This window comes from Meleagris gallopavo, chromosome 6 (genome assembly GCF_000146605.3).
Source record: "Meleagris gallopavo isolate NT-WF06-2002-E0010 breed Aviagen turkey brand Nicholas breeding stock chromosome 6, Turkey_5.1, whole genome shotgun sequence".
NCBI classification, from domain to species: Eukaryota; Metazoa; Chordata; class Aves; order Galliformes; family Phasianidae; genus Meleagris; species Meleagris gallopavo.
In genome coordinates this window covers 40,211,593-40,229,604 of record NC_015016.2, presented here as the reverse complement: position 1 = coordinate 40,229,604, position 18,012 = coordinate 40,211,593, and the positions used below count along the sequence as shown (strand labels likewise).

Below are 18,012 nucleotides of genomic sequence, written 5' to 3'. Positions count from 1 at the left end.
CGGCAGGCCGGCAGGCAGGCTGGTGGCGCGCAGCCGGTGGCGGGGGGGTGGCAGGAAGGGGTCGGTCATGGATGCCAGCGCGTTGGAGTTGGACGCGGTGAAGTTCGCGCAGTTGGCGGTGCAGCGGGACCAGAGCGGGCGCTACCAGGAGGCCGTCTTCTATTACAAGGTGTGCGGTGGGGGAAGGCCCGGGGGCGGGCGTTTACGGCGGAGAAGGCGGAAGGCCGCGCGGAAAGTTTGTCCGTCCCCGGAGCGAGCGGCGCAGCCCGGCGCTGTGAGGGTGGAGCCGGGCTGTGTGGCGATCGTTGGCATTCGTCGGTGTTTGCTGAGCGTTTCTGCGGAGCAGGCGGTGGCTGTGAGCGCAGCGAGGCGGTGGGCGGGGCGTCTTAGTGGCGGTGGCGGCGGGTCGGCTGTGCTGGTGCAGGTTGGTGTGAGGGCAGCGTGCGGGCTGCTGTTCGCGACCGCCGAAAATGAGCGGCTAACGGTGGTGACAGCGCTGAAAAATTGTGTTTTGTAGCTGAGAATTCGTTCTGTCGAGTCGCGTTTATGCTCTCTGTATCAATTGTCATTTTCATGGAGATAAATAGGAGGCGTTACTTTTGGAGTGACCTGTGTAAACAGACCATACTTTTCTTAGATTTCTGTGTGAAGGAATAGACTCATAGAACAGCTTGGATTGAAAGGGACCCCAAAGATGATCCGTTTCCAACCCCCTGCCATGGGCAGGGCTGCCACTCACCAGCTCAGCTGCCCAGGGCCCTATCCAACCTGCCTTGAGCACCTCCAGGGATGGGGCACCACAGCTTCTCTGGGCAGCTGTGCCAGGGCCTCACTGCCCTCTCTGTGGAAAAATCTCCCCCTGACATCTAATCTAAATTTCCCCTCCTCTGGGAGAGATTCCTACACAGGAAGAGGAATACCTGCATTTAATTTACAATGGTAACTTAGGGTGAGTTAAGTTTACAATGGGAAGTGTGTGTACGTACAAAAGTTACAATCATCAGTAATGATGGTGATAAGGTCTGTGCCTCTCTGCAGCACGTGCATGGTATCTGTTAGCTGTGCACACACGTGACAGCACGTTTCTGACACATCTGCAAGAACATGTCAGCTGCTCCTCAGAAGAAAACCATTATTTTTTTTTGGTGAAAATAATCACTCTTCTGCTTTTCCTTATAGCACACAAAAAATTATTTTCCTGTGCTGCATTTAGGTGATACTTCTAAAAGCAGAAAGGCATCCCTCGCATCTCAGGCTAAACGCAACAAGGAGAGTAAGGCAGAAAATGCTTTGTGGTTTGCACCTGTGAGGGCACAGGGCAACATGAGTGTGGGCACTGCTCTGCACAAGGAAAGCTTTGGATCACAGCTCTGCAGATACAGGTTTGGTGCTCAGACAGGAGGTTCCTCGCAGCACAAGGTCAGGTGTTGATTCTTGTGTCAGGCTCTGTCTGAAGGTGTCTGACTTGTTACCAACTTTCTTATTATCTACTTGTGCGTTTGCTAAGCAAATGGGTGACAAATTGGATTCTGCGAGAACTTGACCTGAGCATGAAGCATGGGAAATGTCACTTCTTGTTGCTGATAAACAACAAACAGAATGTCTGAATGGTTTTGCTGTGTCTGTTCACTTGTGATGGATCAGAAATACCAGCTCTGAACCACACCTACATCCTGTGACAGCTGGCATGCTGGCACAGCTGCAGCTTACTGCATAAGGGTCCGTTTGCACCTTGAAATCAGGTAGAACAGTTGTGGTCCGAATCAGGGAAATACCAGTTATGCATGGATTTGTAAGCACCGGTTTGAAGATTTGTTTTTTACATCATGCTCACCATTGCAATACGGCATCTCTACTTTTGGTGTGCCACAGATGTGCGTGTGCTCCTGGAGCAGATGTCTGTAATGTGTTTTCTCAAAACTAGTTGTATGCTAGACCTTAACGGTACTTAATTGCTTACATATAAGTGAAATCTGACCCACCTTTGCCTTTCTGTCGCTGTGAGCACTTCATGTGGTGTAATACTTGAAAGGAGCTTACAAGCAGGAGGGGAACAGACTTCATGCAGGTTGATAGTGATAGGACAAGGGGGAGTGGGTTTAAACTGAAAGAGGGGAGGTTTAGGTTAGATGCTAGGAAGAAACTCTTCACTCAGAGGGCAGTGAGGACGTGGCACAGCTGCCCAGAGAAGCTGTGGTGCCCCGTCCCTGGAGGCACTCAAGACCAGGTCGGATGGAGCCCTGGGCAGCCTGATCTGGTGGGTGGCAGCTCTGCCCATGGCAGGGGGTTGGGCTGGGTGGGCTTTGGGGTCCCTTTCAACCCAAATCATTCTGTGATCCTGTGAATATGGCGATGGATGTTGACAGGTTGTATGCAGTGCTTGCTTCTGTGATGCTTGGCAGTAAAATATTTACCCTGATGAATAACGATTGTATTAGGATTGGTTCTAAGCTTGTGCAGACAAGGTGAGTGCGTGTGGGAGTAAACAGACAGCTTTGGCAAAATCATAGCCACAAAGCAAGCGAGAGCCTCTCTGGCCCCAGCTCTGTGCTTGCCCTGCATAGAGCCATCTTCCTGAGGACCATCGCTGGGGAGCAGCACTGACAGTTGTTGTTCTGCTTCCTACATACGTGCCTGCTACGTGACTGCCTCCTTCCCTCACCCGCTGCTGCTGGGAAGGAGAGCACTGCTGCACGAATGTGGGTTGTTGGGTTTTTTCCCCCGTGCCAATAATGAGGTCAGAGTAAGGTTTTTATCTTTGTTTTTAAAACTGACAAATCTCGATTTTATTTATTTGTTTATTTCATATTCTTCTGAGACTGTGTCAGCTCTGGCTATTGATTTCAACCCTACCAAACCTTAATGTGGCTTTTTTTTTTTTTAAATAAATTTAGTGAGTGGATAGACAGCTGATTGCAACTGAGGGCATTTTTTTCCTAATAGATTTGTGCATTATAGAAAAAGTCTTCATGTGGATAACATACTGTGCTTCTGAGCTGGAGACCTTCTTATGCTCCCTCCTGGAAATGGACTTCAATCAATATCCAGTGTTTTCTGCACATAGAAACATTTAAAGACAAAAATTTGAGGAGCTGGGAAATCTTAATTCTGTAGAATTTCAAGATCTGATCACTTTTTCTATCCGTGTTACTCATACAAAACTCCGTAATTCTATGAATTTGTTTTTTAAAGGTTTTTTATATTGGTTTTATCAGATTAAGTGCAAATAATTTGTGAGTGATATGTTAATTATTTTTTTAAGGTTTTTATTTTCTTCCCCAACCATAAATCTGTACCTTTAAAAGTAAAAGACAGTTTGTCCTGAGTTTTACTTAGCTGATTTCAGTGCATGACTGAATAAATTCATTTAAAATTTCTGGTTTTGTGCGTGTGACTGTACACACTGACCTAAGATGTGGCCTTAGGCCTCTACTCTGCAGGTGTTCAAGGCCAGGTTGAATGGGGCCAAGGGCAGCCTGGTCGAGTATAAAATGTGGAGGTTGGTGGCCCTGCCTGTGGTGGAGAGGGTTGGAACTTCATGATCCTTGAGGTCCTTTCCAACCCCGGCCATTCTGTGATTATAATAAATCTTCTGAGGTTCTGCAGTTTTATAGGTTGTTCTGTGTGAAATTGAACTTAGGAAATTGGATTTCATCTGTAACTTTTCTCTGGCAGATTCTCCCTGCACCACTGAACCCTGATATGGGTGTAGGAGCCAGCTTTCGTGCAGACTCGTTGTTGCTGTAGTTTTCTGTTCATGGAAAGTAATTTTCCAGTCACCAACCGTTAACTTTTGTTTCAAATTCCTTTCCCTGCAGGAAGCCGCGCAAGCCTTGATTTATGCTGGCATGGCAGGGTCAAGCTTGGAAAATATTCAAGAAAAAATAAATGAGTATTTGGAGAGAGTTCAAGCTCTCCATTCAGCAGGTGGGTAAGGAGCTTTCTAATCAAACCTCTGCATAAATTCAGTAGAAAGCGAAAGTCTAACAGTGCTGTGAAATATCTGTGATGTTTGCTCTGCTTCTCATGTTTCTTATTTTTTGTGAGTCACTGTTTTGAATTCTTTAGTGAATCAAAATGTAGCGCAGTGCAGAAGACTTATTTCTAAGGACTTGGGTGTGCATATTCTTCCACTTTAAATATTCTTAGGAACCACATCTGCATAATATGCAAGAGATCTTACGTACGTTACTTGACATGTGACATATCCTGAGACATATCAGCCTTGGGGGAAGAGTGTATGTTTCTTTTCCTTGTGAAGATGTCTTCAGCAAAGTTTGCCAACTTCCTCTTTGCAGCCAAAGAGTAGATGTTTCTCATCTGATAGAACCACCAGTGTTTCAGTGCTATGGGAAGGATGCTTTTGCATGTCTGCTGCTGTAGAAAGCTGAACGCTTTTATTTTCTTTTAGTTCAGTCTCAGAACACAGACCCTCTGAAGTCAAAACAGCAGCTGGACTTGGAGCGTGCTCACTTCCTAGTTACACAGGCTTTTGATGAAGATGATAAAGGCAATGCAGAAGAAGCTATAGAGTTGTACACGGAAGCGGTGGAGCTCTGTTTGAAAACAGTATGTTAAGCTACAAGTTAACTTGGTGGAATTACGTGATGGTAAGGAATTCTTCCACTTACACAAGCAGCTGACTCCTAAAGGCTGGCTTAAAAATGGAGTACCTGTATTTCTAAAAGCTGTTCTTGAATGTTTTTTTTTTCCATTAGTTGTTTCTGTAATGTTTCTTCCAGTTGTTACATTATTTAATGCTGTAAATTCATGGGGACTGGTCATTTGTGTGTTTTCACTGAGCCAGATTATACTAAGAGATATAAATATGCTGAACGTTTTGTCCTGTTAACTTTTACGCTAGAATGAATGCAATATTAAAAGAGAAATCAAAAACTGTTAAAATTGAAGATAGCTTTCTAATGTGTCAGCTATTTTATTTTCTGACTATATTAAAGGAAATAATTATTGGCAGTTTTTTGTGTAGCATTTTCTGAAAGCGTAACAGTCTCCTGCTGCCAAAACTGGTAAAAAATACTATTTGATTACTCAGTAGCTAACATTAAAGATATTATGAGTGAATCCAATTCACGCTGCAGTTAATGGTAGAGTTAAATTGGCCATTATGTGAATGATGACAAACATAATTACAGGTACTGCTTTTTTCTCTAAAGTCCAGTTGTCATAACTAACTCATTATAGGAAGAGTTCACCATCATAATGTAACTCCACCAAGTCTGTTTTTCTTTTCTCCTCTTTCTTTTTTGTAGTGTGAATATATGTGGGTTGTTGGGAGGGAAATACTACTATTGCTACATACTAGAGTAAAACCTTTGCTCGGAATTCTTCTAAACAGTTCTAGGTAGATTTAAAAACCTTAGTGATACAAGGTAACCAGATCAAGAGCTAGTAGAACTGCTCTAGTTTTTCTGCTTCAGCTGTTGAATCAAAACTGCTTTTGTCTATTATATAAACCACTGCATCAGCACACTGCTTTTGACTCTGCTGTTTCTCCTTCTGTTGCGTTAGTACATGCACTTACATGTAATTTCTGTATCTCATTAACAGTTGCTGTTACCTGATCTTTTATTAGGTGCATATACAGCTAACGTTTCTTTTAATATTGACAACATGTTGTTTTGTTAAAATGGCTTTACCCCTCAAGGGGATCAAAAGGTTCCTTCTTCTCCCCAGGATGAAAGATGGAAGGAACTCTGTCTTGAATCACTACTTCTGTCTGGCTTTCTGCTTTCTATATTAAATGAAGAGATCTGCTTTTTTCTTACCTTGAAGCAGTAGGCGAGCAGCTGTGTCTATTCCTCAGTGTCTCATAGATAGGTCTTCTGGTGTATCACATCCACTGCTTCCCTTCATGCATCTTTCAAAGTCTTTTCCAACAAGGCACTCCTATGTGTAACTTACTAACTGGTGGAAAAATGGTTAGAGTATTTCTAGTTTCATTTCTTAGGGTGAAAGTAGCTTGCCTTTTGTTTCCTCCATTTACATAGATGACCCAGGAGAATCAGTCAAGGTACAGAGCTCAAACCTGAAACCTGCTATTGGTTGTGACAAGAGAAGCCACAGCTCATGTTGTGTTTCCTCCAGGTTACCTGTTCACCTGTAAAGTAGAAAATATAAACTAGTTATATGAGTGAATTGTCGTGACCTACTTCCCAACTGGAAATAGAAGTTAGCACTCCTGATAATAGTTTTGGTGCCCATTGTAGATAATTTTATGCTTCACATGTGGAAAAACAAGAGTTTTAACTTGCATTGTTTATCAGTGAGAGTGAACATTCAAATGTATCTTTTCCTAAGTTACCGTGATTATTTTTGACATACTTGTGAAGAAAAAAATGGCATACATTTTAGTTCGGTAGTGTACATAACATTTGTTGTTTTTCTCTGGCCATAGTTTTAATAGTTTTCTGAGTAGTTTTTGGTGTGTATGCAGTATTTCCCATGCTGAAAAATGTTGAATAATACTTTCATTCTATGAATGTTTACTAAAATAGTAAAATAATATTCACTTAGCATCCTTTTTATATTGACATTAAAAAAAAAAAAACCCACCACATACATATCTGTTCATTTCAAAGGAGGATTGGGGGAAAAAAAATAGGTGGGAACTGTAATTTAAAAGCATGGAATTTCACAAACAGCTTAACATCTGGACTTTCTTTGGATGTGTAGCTTTCTTGCTGTTTATGTGTTTTGAATTTAAGGCTACCGAAACTTCAGAAGCAGGCCTGCAGGCAAAACTGAAACAACTGGCTCGGCAAGCATTAGATAGGTGAGTATTGCCACTGTTAGTACAGGTAATAGCTGCTGAGTGTCAGTGCACTCTCTGAGTTGAACTCTCAATCTGTTATATCTGTTCTGTTCTGCAAAGCACAGAGATTCTGACCAGACCTAACTCTATTAGAGTTTTCCTGGTAGACAGCTGCCAGCTGTTATACAGGTAGATGAGATATCTCTTGTGCCAACTCTCTGGAAATGTCATGCAGAGTTAAGGAAGAGCTATGCATTTGTTAGTACCACGCACTGTTTCAGTCTTCAGACAGATAAATCAGAGTACTACTACTGTTTTGGCTTTTATTAAAACATTGAATTCAGTTGAGTGCCAAGCCTGGGTGTCAGCATCTCTTCACTATGAAGACAGCTTAAAAACTGGGAAGTCCTTTGTTTGAGGCAGCAATTTAATCATGTGGGTAAATCCAGTGGATGAGAATCTGTATCTAAAACAAGTGGCATGAGTGTAAGTCCAATGTAACTCCTTTTTAAGTCAGCAGTATGACAGAGAATAACAAACTATGCTGGGCTGCTTCATATTAGCAGATTTCCAGTGCTTTTCAGTCTGCATTAAAAAGTCCCACCCTGATTTGCATGTGTGACTATCTCACAGTTTAATGCAGCAACAACAACAAAAAAAGATGGCTCCTGAATATAGTCTTCAGGCAGCTGAAATGCTGGATTTTAAGTTGTTTTTTTTTCTGCTGCAATAATTGCTAGTCAAATCCTAAAGTCTAAGAGAAAGCAAGGTGGTAGGTGATGCTGAAACAAACACTGATGAGTTACCACTGAGATCCTGCCTCATAGGGGAAGCAGTTAGGAAGTTATGTCCTGTCAGTAAATCACTCTAAAAGGGATTTTCTCTCTCTGGGTTTGTGGTCTTTTCCTGAGGTTCCAGATAATGAATGCTTACGTAAATGCTGCTATTACTATAGTCTTAAAGGTGACAAAAAGCTAATGAATTCTGCTGAAAATATCTTTGAATTGAATTGCAAATGCTATTTTTTAATTGATTGTAGAACAGGAAAATAAAGAAATACTGGCATCAGTACTGAATGATTTCTGATGCTTATCTTCTATTGATATCACTCATGAATTGATTTTTTTCATAGGAAAAATGATATTGGATATTAGCTTGAGCATCTGTTCATCCCTTTTAACAAATGTGAGAGCATGAACAAGGAAATAAATGACTGACCCATAGCCATATTTTCATTATGATTGTACACAGAATGCATTTTTCTTTCCTTTAGAGCAGAAGCATTGAAAGTATCGATGTCAAAGTCATCTCACAAGGAGAAGTCAACTGCTGCTAAACCAAATCAGCCTGTCAGAACATTCTTTCCACTGGGTCCTGATTTTTCTTTGAATGATAAACCACAGACAATCAGAGCAGTACAAGCTAGTGAGTCTCAAGGTCAGAGGTACACTGCAGAGGAGATTGAAGTACTCAGGTGAGCAGAGGCCAAGTTTTTACAAAGTTTTATCATTTGTGCACACATCCTTTGTGCATCTTGGACAGTAAATTGTTGCACACCTAAGCTTATAGGTATATAAGGTGTATATAAGCAGAGGCTTGGAAAACGACCACTTACAGACACATTTGTTGCCATTACCCACACTGGTATTCTCTACAGTAATATAATCAGTGGTTTTTATTCACAGAGCATGTTTTCTAGAGCATGTTTAGAAGACAACTGGTAGTTAGCTGCCAGGAGTATTTTTCATAGCCATATTTTTTTTGTATGCATGTACCTGATTGAGTTCATGAAAAATCTCACTCTGAGGTGCCCAGGTATAAGAATGGTTTTATGTATGATACAACTACTGTTTCACAGGAAATTGAGGAAGCATGGTATGCTTCAGGATTATGCATTCTGTTATATTCAGTTCCTTTTGCATTTGTTTTTATTATAGCTGCCAGAATAGACATATTTTAACAAATCCATAAAACCTTCAGGCAAGGTTGTAAATTTTGGAAACTATTAAGTATATGCAAAAAAAAAAAGGCATTGTCTGCTAAGGATTACAACCTTCTTCTTTTTCCCTCCGCAGTAAATAAGATTGTGACAGGTGATGTTCAGTGCTGTCCAGGATTTGATCTTATTCCATTTAATCTATTTACTTACTGCAGGCACTTAAATGGACTGAAGATGTGGTCCTGAAGATAGAAATGTGAGTGAGTTTGAAAAGTTGGAGACTTTTCAGACTCCTCCTCTGAAGGATGATAAATAAGTTTGTAACTATATCTTTCTCTTGCAACCTGCAGAAAGACTTCAAAAATTAATGGCATTGAATATGTCCCTTTCATGAGCGTTGATCTGAGGGAACGTTTTGCCTTCCCTATGCCATTTTCGTAAGTGCTGTTTGATTACTGATGTTTCTTTGCTGTTACTTTGAATTCTTTCCAATAATCACTATTGTTGTGTTTTCTCTTAACATTGTTTAAGCAGATTTTTAAGCATAATTTTGGCTGAGATACTTACATACTGCAACCTCATTTCTCCAGTCTGATCTTGGGACTGTTTAACGTAAGCTGATCCTGCTCTGCAGTGCCTTTACAGTTGTCCCTGCAAGCCTTCAAGAATATTCCAATTGGACTTTTTGAAGTATTGGGCTATGCTGGCAACTTGGCTCCATTTCCTGACTGTTGCCTACTGTTTTTAGTGCTCTCTGTCTCAGTTATCCCACCTGCAGAATGAAGGTGATAGCTGTCTCCTTGTAAAGGGCTATTCAGAAGAAGAGTGACAGAAAGCTGTTAGATGTTTATGTGTGAGCAGTGATATAGGCTCACCTTGCATAGCCATAATAGGCAAGTCAGCTGGTTGATGTTTTTTCTTTGGTTTTCTACTAAAGGCATGACAGTCAGGTATACCTCAATATTTTCTGAACTGAAGAAGCCTTTTATTAGATCATCATGTTGAATTAAAGGCAAGAATTTGGGTTTCTGTTGGGGCAGTTGGCATTCTGGAATTCCTTTCTTCTGTTCAGTCCTATGAAGGAGACTCTTGAGTTTTATTTCACGTTTTTAATATTTTCTGTTTTTCCCCACCAAATTATCAACTCTGTTCTCTGAATTTCTTTTCCAGCTGTGTAATTGTTCTATGCACATTTTGCACCATCTGTCAGATATATGTATGACTTGAGATGTCATTAAAAGCTTTTCTATCTAAACTGCTATTTCTGCCTTTCTCTCTTAAATCTAGTGATAAATGTGGGAAGTTGCCATTATCCCCCAAACAGAAAGCAATGTTTGCCAAGTGGGTACGGCCAGATGACATAACAAATAACCCTACCATGATTTACACTGTATCAAGTTTCAGCATAAAGCAGGTAAGTTGTTCCCAAAGAGGAACATTAGCTGCTAGAGCTCATTGCAGGGTATGAGACTTCCCAAAAAGGGAGAGGATTTCTTTTTCAAAAAGAAACCCCTAAATGTGAGAGAGCTTTTCGAGGCTCTCTTGATGTTAATTTAATGACAGTACCACCTCAAATTCCACATGTTTTTTAGCCATGAGAACGAACAAGTGCGTTATCAGTGGAAATGCTGCATGTTTTGGGAAGAAAGAGGTTAAGTGTGAGTGAATGACAAGATAGCTGCATTTACCTCTCATTGCTTTCAATAAATCTTTTAGCTTACAGAGCAAGCGATGTTTCCTCTTTTTTTTTTTTTTAGTAACTTGGCTTCTTTCCATTTAAATCCTTTCACTATTGAAAGGGAATCACTAACTGACAATTTTCCCTTCTTTCCCACTCAAGCCATTTTTCTTTAGCATCTAAATATTAGTAAATATCCTCATTGTCATCTTTTCTTTACAGACAATAGTGTCAGATTGTTCCTTTGTGGCATCGCTTGCTATCAGTGCTGCGTATGAAAGAAGATATAACAAAAAGTTGATTACAAGGTAAATAGCTGTTATTTTCTAAGGTCATCAGGCTTAACACAGCTAAGCAGTGTGTTCTGTTTAAATTGCTGTCTGTTAAGCTTATTCATGAGTAATATGTGAAAAATATTTAGATGAGTATGCTCTACTTCTATCAGTTTTATTTGAGGTTCTCTATCGTACATTTGGGTACAGTAAAAGTTAGTGTTTGTTTCACCTTTATCTCCCTAGAAATCTTGTGGCTTTATCACTTCTAAAAGTGAAACTACTTTAAATGTACTTTGAGAAGAGCAAATAGTCTGGAAGGCTTTGTTTTTAATAGCAATTTTACTTAGAATGCTTTGTAGGTTTGTTTCTTTCTTTGTTATGTCAACTGCTGTACAACAAATAGTTGATTTTAAATCTTGCTGCAGAATGGTAACAACACTGTCTCAATCCAACTTAACAAGCATTCAGTGATAAATTTAGCATGCATTTGGCAGACTGTCTGCCAGGGGCCTATTGCCAGATGAGTGTGTGAATGTTATTTCTAGAATTTTGTTTTAACCTATACTTGCTAGAAGGGAATGTGTATCCTTCATGAGCAGAGAGTTCTGTACCACCGTAGTCTTGAAACCTTTGACTGTCATTCAGGCTAATACTGTATTTAAGTAGAACTTGCATAACTTTGATACATTTAAAAGAAAGGCAAATCTGCTTGTGTTTCAGTTAGAGAAATTACTGTATTACTCGTGGGTTTTCTTACTCCAATTAGGAGAGAACTGCATCAGGAATAAGGTCTGAAAAATAAAATCTATTTAAACATCATTGCCACTTTTATTAAATTTGAGTGGCTTTTTTGTGTACAATTATGTATTTATCTGTTAGTATATATTCTAGAAATCCCACTTTTCATGTTATCACTGTATTGACAGCAGAGTCACTCATGTCACTATTTGTGTGTTGTATTTTTTTTAACAGTATCATTTACCCTCAGAATAAGAAAGGAGAACCAGAGTATAATCCATGTGGCAAATACATGGTGAAACTTCATATCAATGGTGTACCTAGAAAGGTAAATGACTGCAATTCCTCCACTGCATACTGAGCACAATCTATGTTCTTCTTCCTAATCAGGAGAGGGATATTGTTAGGCCTTTTTCTACTTTTTCTAATATTGACAGTCATACTGAACTTTTCCAGCTGGTGTTAAATACTTGACGAGCAAGTTGTGTCATAACCTCCACTTCCTAAAGAGCAAACCAAGGCAGATGCTCACAGGTCACCCAGTGATGGTGTAAGAGACAGCTAGCAACAGAACAACTTGTTCACTATAGGGCAAGCCTCTGATTGATACAGGTGTCCTCATCTGAAAAAGTGATCAGATCTGTGTCTTGGAAGCCATGTATTCCTAAGAGTTAGGTTTTGTTATCTTATTTTAAAATACTTTCGGGGTACTTCATTAGCTGTAAGATAATTTTTTATTTATTTTGCACAGGTGATCATAGATGACCAATTACCTGTTGATCATAATGGGGAACTTCTCTGCTCTTATTCTAATAATAAGAATGAATTGTGGGTATCGCTAATAGAAAAGGCTTACATGAAGGTCATGGGAGGATATGATTTTCCTGGATCAAATTCTGTAAGTACTAGATTATTTCTAATAAGAAAAAAATAGATAATCTCTGTCAAGTTTCCTCATTTCTTCTAGTGAAATCAGAATGAAATGCTTGGGAGGTAAGCGTTGGATTTCTTCTGTTTTGTTTAAATTTTTCTTCCTGTCACAGACTTAACTGTGCTTAAGTATGTCAAACTTCATGGGCAGTTAAACTTGCTGTACTAACTGTAGGACTGAGGCTTATGGTTGGAAAGTATATGCTTTATATTGACCCTAGATGAAAGTTTGGAGCAAACTCATACATTTGTTGCCTCTACCTGTACCAGTAATGCAGATTTTTGGTTTCTGTCATTCTATGAACAGCATGATTCTCCCTTGTTAGGTTGAGCAGCAAGCTAAGAAAGGAGCAGGCTGAAGTACTCCATGTTTGTGGAGGGAACAAGTACTTTGATATCAAAGCTTATCTGATTGTTCCACTCATTTATATGTATCAGGTTCCTATAGTGTGGTTACTTAATAGGCTGTCATAACGCTGCAGCCAGGTTGTTGATAGGGAAACTATTCTTTCAAAGAGTTTGGACTATTCCAGACAAATAATCTTCATTCATTACTTAGAAAGGATTTCTGATGTTTCATTCAGACTTATTAAATATAAGTCTGTCTTTATTCCATTCTAGTTGATGTCTTGATAATTGTATTCTTTGTGGATGTGATAGGTAGTTATCACCTTCAGAAATGTGATTATTGAGACAAATGTGGCCTTGTATTAGGGCAAAACGTAGCATACATTTTTATGTATGTTTATGTCAGGGCTGCTTTGTTCTGCAGAACAATGCTGAAGAAACAGAATAGTGTTCTACTTGCATTGTCCTCCTCTAACTTGCTGTCTGGAAAAACGGCTTGACATTTGACATTTAATCTCTACCCCCTCTGTTCTCCACTATATCACAGCTTTGTTGTCTAATCAGGGTTACCTACTGTCTGTGTTGTATTTGCAGTTTGCAAAATTCCCACCCACCAGTGCTGTTTACAGACTCTTCAAGCCTTTATAGTCTCTGCTTTTCCTTTGAGGAGCTCAAAGCTGGGGGGATATTTCAAGGAGATAAAATAAAGAGATTAAAGCCTTTTTTTTAATGAAAAGCATGACAGTGTCAGCCTTACAAAAAAAAAATAATAAAAATAAAAAAATATATATATATATATTAAACCCCTGAAACCCTGAGCCTTAGAAGTAAAACATAAATAATTTAAAATGCATATATAATAGCAAGATTCCAAGTAGTTCTTCTGAAGTTGTACTTTAAAATTCTGTGAATCAAAGAAATAAATAGAACGCATCATAAAACTGATGCAACTTTTCTAATGCTTTCATACCTCTCAAGTCTCAGTTCTTCATCAGCTCAGTTTCATCAAATTTGATATTGTCTTACTCTTTAGTCTTCATATGTAGAGCTATTGTTAACAAGTATCTTTGGTTTCTTTCAAGGTGCTTTTATGGTTACCTACTGTTTTCTTCTGAATGCTTGTATTTCAGAACATCGATCTCCATGCGCTGACTGGTTGGATACCTGAAAGAATTGCTATGCACTCTGACAATCAAGCTTTTGATAGAGATAGCACTTTCAGAATGCTCTATCAGAGGTAATAGTTTGTTCTTTCTTAACTAATTAAAATGCTTGCTCTGTAGTAGTTGGATTACCAATTTATAGTCACTACAGACCCCTCAGTAGAATCTCGGTACTACTACAAGTTGTGGTTTGTATAACTTCCATATGCTTTCTGGAAGAAGAAAAACTGATGTATTTGTGACTATAATCGAAGAGTAAGATACTATGGAATATTTTTCCTTCCTATTTGATGGGGAAAAAAAAACCAGCCAATTTCTTGATGAAGAAAATAAACTGCAGAATCAGAGAAGAGAAGATGAGAACCACTGTACAATTGAAGTCTTTTAAAAAGTAGAAGGAAATATAGGAAGAGTATCCCCCAGAACTTGACTTGCTGTCCCTAGCAAGCAGTATGGTATTCTTTATCATATCACAAAATCTTGGTTATTATGCTCCAGTTGTAAATCTGCAGGAGTGGCAGAAAACCTGTATTGAAACTGTGATCCTCATCTTTAGACCTGTTGTAATACAATTCTACTTATGGTGAAAGATTCAGTGTGAAGTAAACGTCAGCTAGCAAGCACTTAGATTTATTTCACAACTGTTCTGTGCAACCAGTTCCTTTTGTATTTCAAGGCAGTAGAAGGGGGATATTCTGTTGACTGAAAGGGCCCCATTCATGATGGGAGAGTGGGATTATTTCTATAGTGCTTCTTCAGTAGTTTAGGAACTCCCACTTGATTGTCAACAGCTTTTCAGATAGATGTTCTGACATTGCAGTTTGTAGGTGTGGCTGCAGTTAGTGAGATCTAGTCATTATAGCTTCACTGTTCTTGTTTATCTGTGCTAGATTGACAATCTGTAGTCCAGTGACCCTGTAAACTGTGCAGGGTTATACAGTACCTTGAGAGTGTACTTGAATTGTATCATGTTCTAGGAAACATTAGCAGATCTTCATAACACTGATCACTGTGAACAACTGCAGTTCAGAACAGTTGCAGAACTCAGCTGTCGTTTGACAGTTCAAACCCTGTAGGAATAACATGGAGTGACATAAAAGCTGGATTGTGGGCACATGCAGAAATCTAGAAGGATTTATTTATTTTTTCAAGTTTGTGAAGCCCCATCAAAACCCTGGGGTCAATAGAGTTAACTCACTGTATGCAGTGGTTTACAGTGATGTAAACATTTCTGTTTACAGCTGAAGATCTGTGAGTATTTTTAACAAATGACACAGATTGAATTTTAGAATGACAAATGGTTATTTTTATGTTACAATGATAATAGCCATTTATTTCACATGCAGCCTGTTCTTCCATATTGGAAGAAAATAGTTCTGTTTTCTGAAGCATCTTCAAGTGTGATTTCTGCTTACAAGTATTCCTATGAAGTATTCCTGTATTCCTATGAAGTAGGAGCATACTAACAGTGTGCAAACACGCCATTACAGTATCTGTCAAATGTTCGTTTGCAGCTGTTAACGATACCTTAATTCAAATGTTCTCTGTTTTTTAAATAGGTTTCATAAAGGAGATGTCCTTATCACAACAGCAACAGGCGTGATGTCTGAAGAGGAAGGAGAAAAATGGGGTTTAGTTCCAACCCATGCCTATGCAGTCTTGGATATAAGAGAACATAAGGTACCAAGTAAAACTGAACACTTTTTTCAGCTTGAAACCTTTGTCCAAGATGAATTGCTACTGATTTTTAGTTTATTTTGTCTTAAGCTTTCCAGGATTTCCCAATAAAGCTCAATGATGCTGTATTTCCTTAAGATGCTGGTCCCTATTCTCTTACAAATAGGAAAATAACTTTGATAAGGTGAATCCAGCAGTTTTATTCTGTATTTCCTCAGGGGCTTAGATTCCTCCAGCTGAAAAATCCATGGAGCCACTTACGTTGGAAGGGACGATACAGTGAAAACGATACAAGAAGTTGGACCCCAGATTTACAAAAATACTTGAACTTTGATCCAAGAACAGCTCAGAAAATAGACAATGGTAATAAGGCATAAAAAGTCGCTGTATGTTCAAATAACACAGACCTTGGTGGTTTATCCCTGCAGAAGGGTGGAAAGAAACACTTAAGCACGAGAAACAGGTGGAGTAAGTGAGGAAACCCTTTTGTTTAATGCCACTTCATTTTGACAACAGTATGCATCCAAGTCCATTAGATTTTAGCATTTCATTATGAACTTCATGCAGTGTGTAAGAATAACAGTCCTGGCTTTTGGTAGTTAGGAGAGATTAGCTCATTATAGATCCATTCAGTAAGGAATTAGTGCATCTGTAGAGTCTAGGAGTTAAAATTTATATGAAGTTACATTAACAGTTTTAAGGAAGTTATTTTTCTGACTGGATTTACCTACTGATTTTCTAGTCTAGCTATGTAGCTGTTCTGACTGTATATTTTTCTAATGCTGCAAGACCTGTGAGTGCCAGTATCAGAGAGCTATTTGAGAGTCAATTTGTAGGTGGTGGTGTTGGTTGGAGATGCAATTAAATGAGCTATAGAGCGTTAAAATTACACAAGAATTATAAAGATGAAGCAGATGTGAGGTGCTAAAGAAGTACCTGAAATTTCAGGATACTCACATTAATTGAATAGTTCATTGTGTTGCTAAACTGGTTTGTTGAACTGGGATAACCTATCTTATTTTATTTTTTTTCAGAAACTTAGAAAAGAATAAGGCAGCTCAGTATCAATTAGTGCTGTCTTTATCAGATAGCATAGAGGTTCTCTCGTGCCCTCTGATTAGTGCTTGAGAAAGGAAATGTCTTGGAAGCTTCAGAAAGAACCCAATGTTAAAGATAAGCAGAGATTCGAACTAACTTGTCTATCTTGGTTTAACTTGTTTGCTTTGTGAGTTAAGTTTAACGTTAGGAATGTAGGTTTGCAGATGTTACTGCTCTGTTTCATAGAAATGTGGGGCTTATATCAACTGGTTTTTTTGCCTGAAGAGACTTTTGAAAAATGAGTAAATTAAACATTTCTGATTAGCAAACAATAACAGCAATTCTTTTTTAGGGATTTTCTGGATTGCCTGGGAGGACTTGTGCCAGTACTATGATGTTATTTATTTGAGTTGGAACCCAGGTCTTTTTAAAGAATCTACATGTATTCACAGGTTGGTCCAAGAGAAGAACTTCTGTGTCAATATAATGCTGAATGTCTTGATGAGGTGTTTCCTTTCTTCCCTTTTTTTCTCACAACTGGGCTCAAGAGCATGGTTGGAGTCCAGCTTTACTATTTTAAATTCTGAACCCAGGCTTTTGTTTTGAGGTTTTCTATAACACTGTTGAAACTCCTGTGATCTTTGTGATGATACTGTAGACCTAAGGTGTAAGGTATAAGTGGATGCTGATCTCAGTACCACATTTCTGTATTAGAATAGAAATCAGATTTTTGCACAGTTAGTGTTAGTTTACACAGTCGCTAGCAGTGCTTCAGTGACCTAACTTTTATTTGGAATTCATTTTACTGGGCAGTTGCAAGCCATTTGTGCAGTGCATGTTGGCTTTACAAGGTGTATTTGCTCATGTCATAATCAAAGTCCATTTCTCACCAATTGTAATTGTATGTTACCTTCTTTAGCCATCAATTTATTTGAACATGATACTTGTTCTCTCATTTCATTCAATCTTTTTCTAACCCAGTTAGAAGACAAGTGCCTCTGTTTCTGGAAGTGAGGGTTTATTTGTTTCTCTGCTGCAGTATAGCACGCTTCACCTCTGCTTCCACATGGCTTCTGTATGTGTTAGCTCTGCATGAGCTCCACTGTCAATAGTACAACTTCTCAATTTCTCTGTAAAGATTCCTTCCACCTTTGTGTTCAGACTAGTTCCAAAAAGTGCTGTCCTGTAGCACTTTTGAGCTCTAAGATGAACATGCACATTCAGTCATCTTCTACTCTGTATTTCCTTGTATTATTAATGATTGTCATACCTCTGCATAGGGCAGTGCCTAGCACAGTGACATCTGCTATAAATAGTGGCATAACAACAGAGATAAATTGAAGCTTAGTTAATAATGCAGCCATTCACAAATGCTGCTCTAAGGGGTGGGAAGGGTCAATGACACAAATAGCTTTATCCATTTCTGTTCCCAGTGTGTCACACTTTGTGTTGTC

At 39.0% G+C, this 18,012-nt stretch overlaps 1 protein-coding gene across 2 annotated transcripts in view; it reads left to right on the top strand.

Annotated features, from left to right (window-relative positions):
- The first annotated feature begins 6 nt into the window (after window positions 1–6).
- The window catches only part of CAPN7 (calpain 7), a 28,841-nt gene continuing 10,835 nt past the window's right edge, over window positions 7–18,012 (top strand). The window contains exons 1-14 of one of the 2 annotated variants that reach the window (XM_010712919.3): window positions 7–169; window positions 3,819–3,927; window positions 4,412–4,569; window positions 6,726–6,793; window positions 8,046–8,246; window positions 9,062–9,148; window positions 9,999–10,125; window positions 10,612–10,697; window positions 11,637–11,730; window positions 12,154–12,300; window positions 13,811–13,917; window positions 15,403–15,523; window positions 15,739–15,883; window positions 16,911–17,010. In XM_010712919.3, coding sequence (XP_010711221.1) covers window positions 68–169; window positions 3,819–3,927; window positions 4,412–4,569; window positions 6,726–6,793; window positions 8,046–8,246; window positions 9,062–9,148; window positions 9,999–10,125; window positions 10,612–10,697; window positions 11,637–11,730; window positions 12,154–12,300; window positions 13,811–13,917; window positions 15,403–15,523; window positions 15,739–15,883; window positions 16,911–17,010 — 1,652 coding nt within the window. In that variant the 5' untranslated portion in view covers window positions 7–67. Of the gene's footprint in view, window positions 170–3,818; window positions 3,928–4,411; window positions 4,611–6,725; window positions 6,794–8,045; window positions 8,247–9,061; window positions 9,149–9,998; window positions 10,126–10,611; window positions 10,698–11,636; window positions 11,731–12,153; window positions 12,301–13,810; window positions 13,918–15,402; window positions 15,524–15,738; window positions 15,884–16,910; window positions 17,011–18,012 lie in introns of those variants that run through there. The other variant, XM_010712920.3, reaches the window with a different exon arrangement.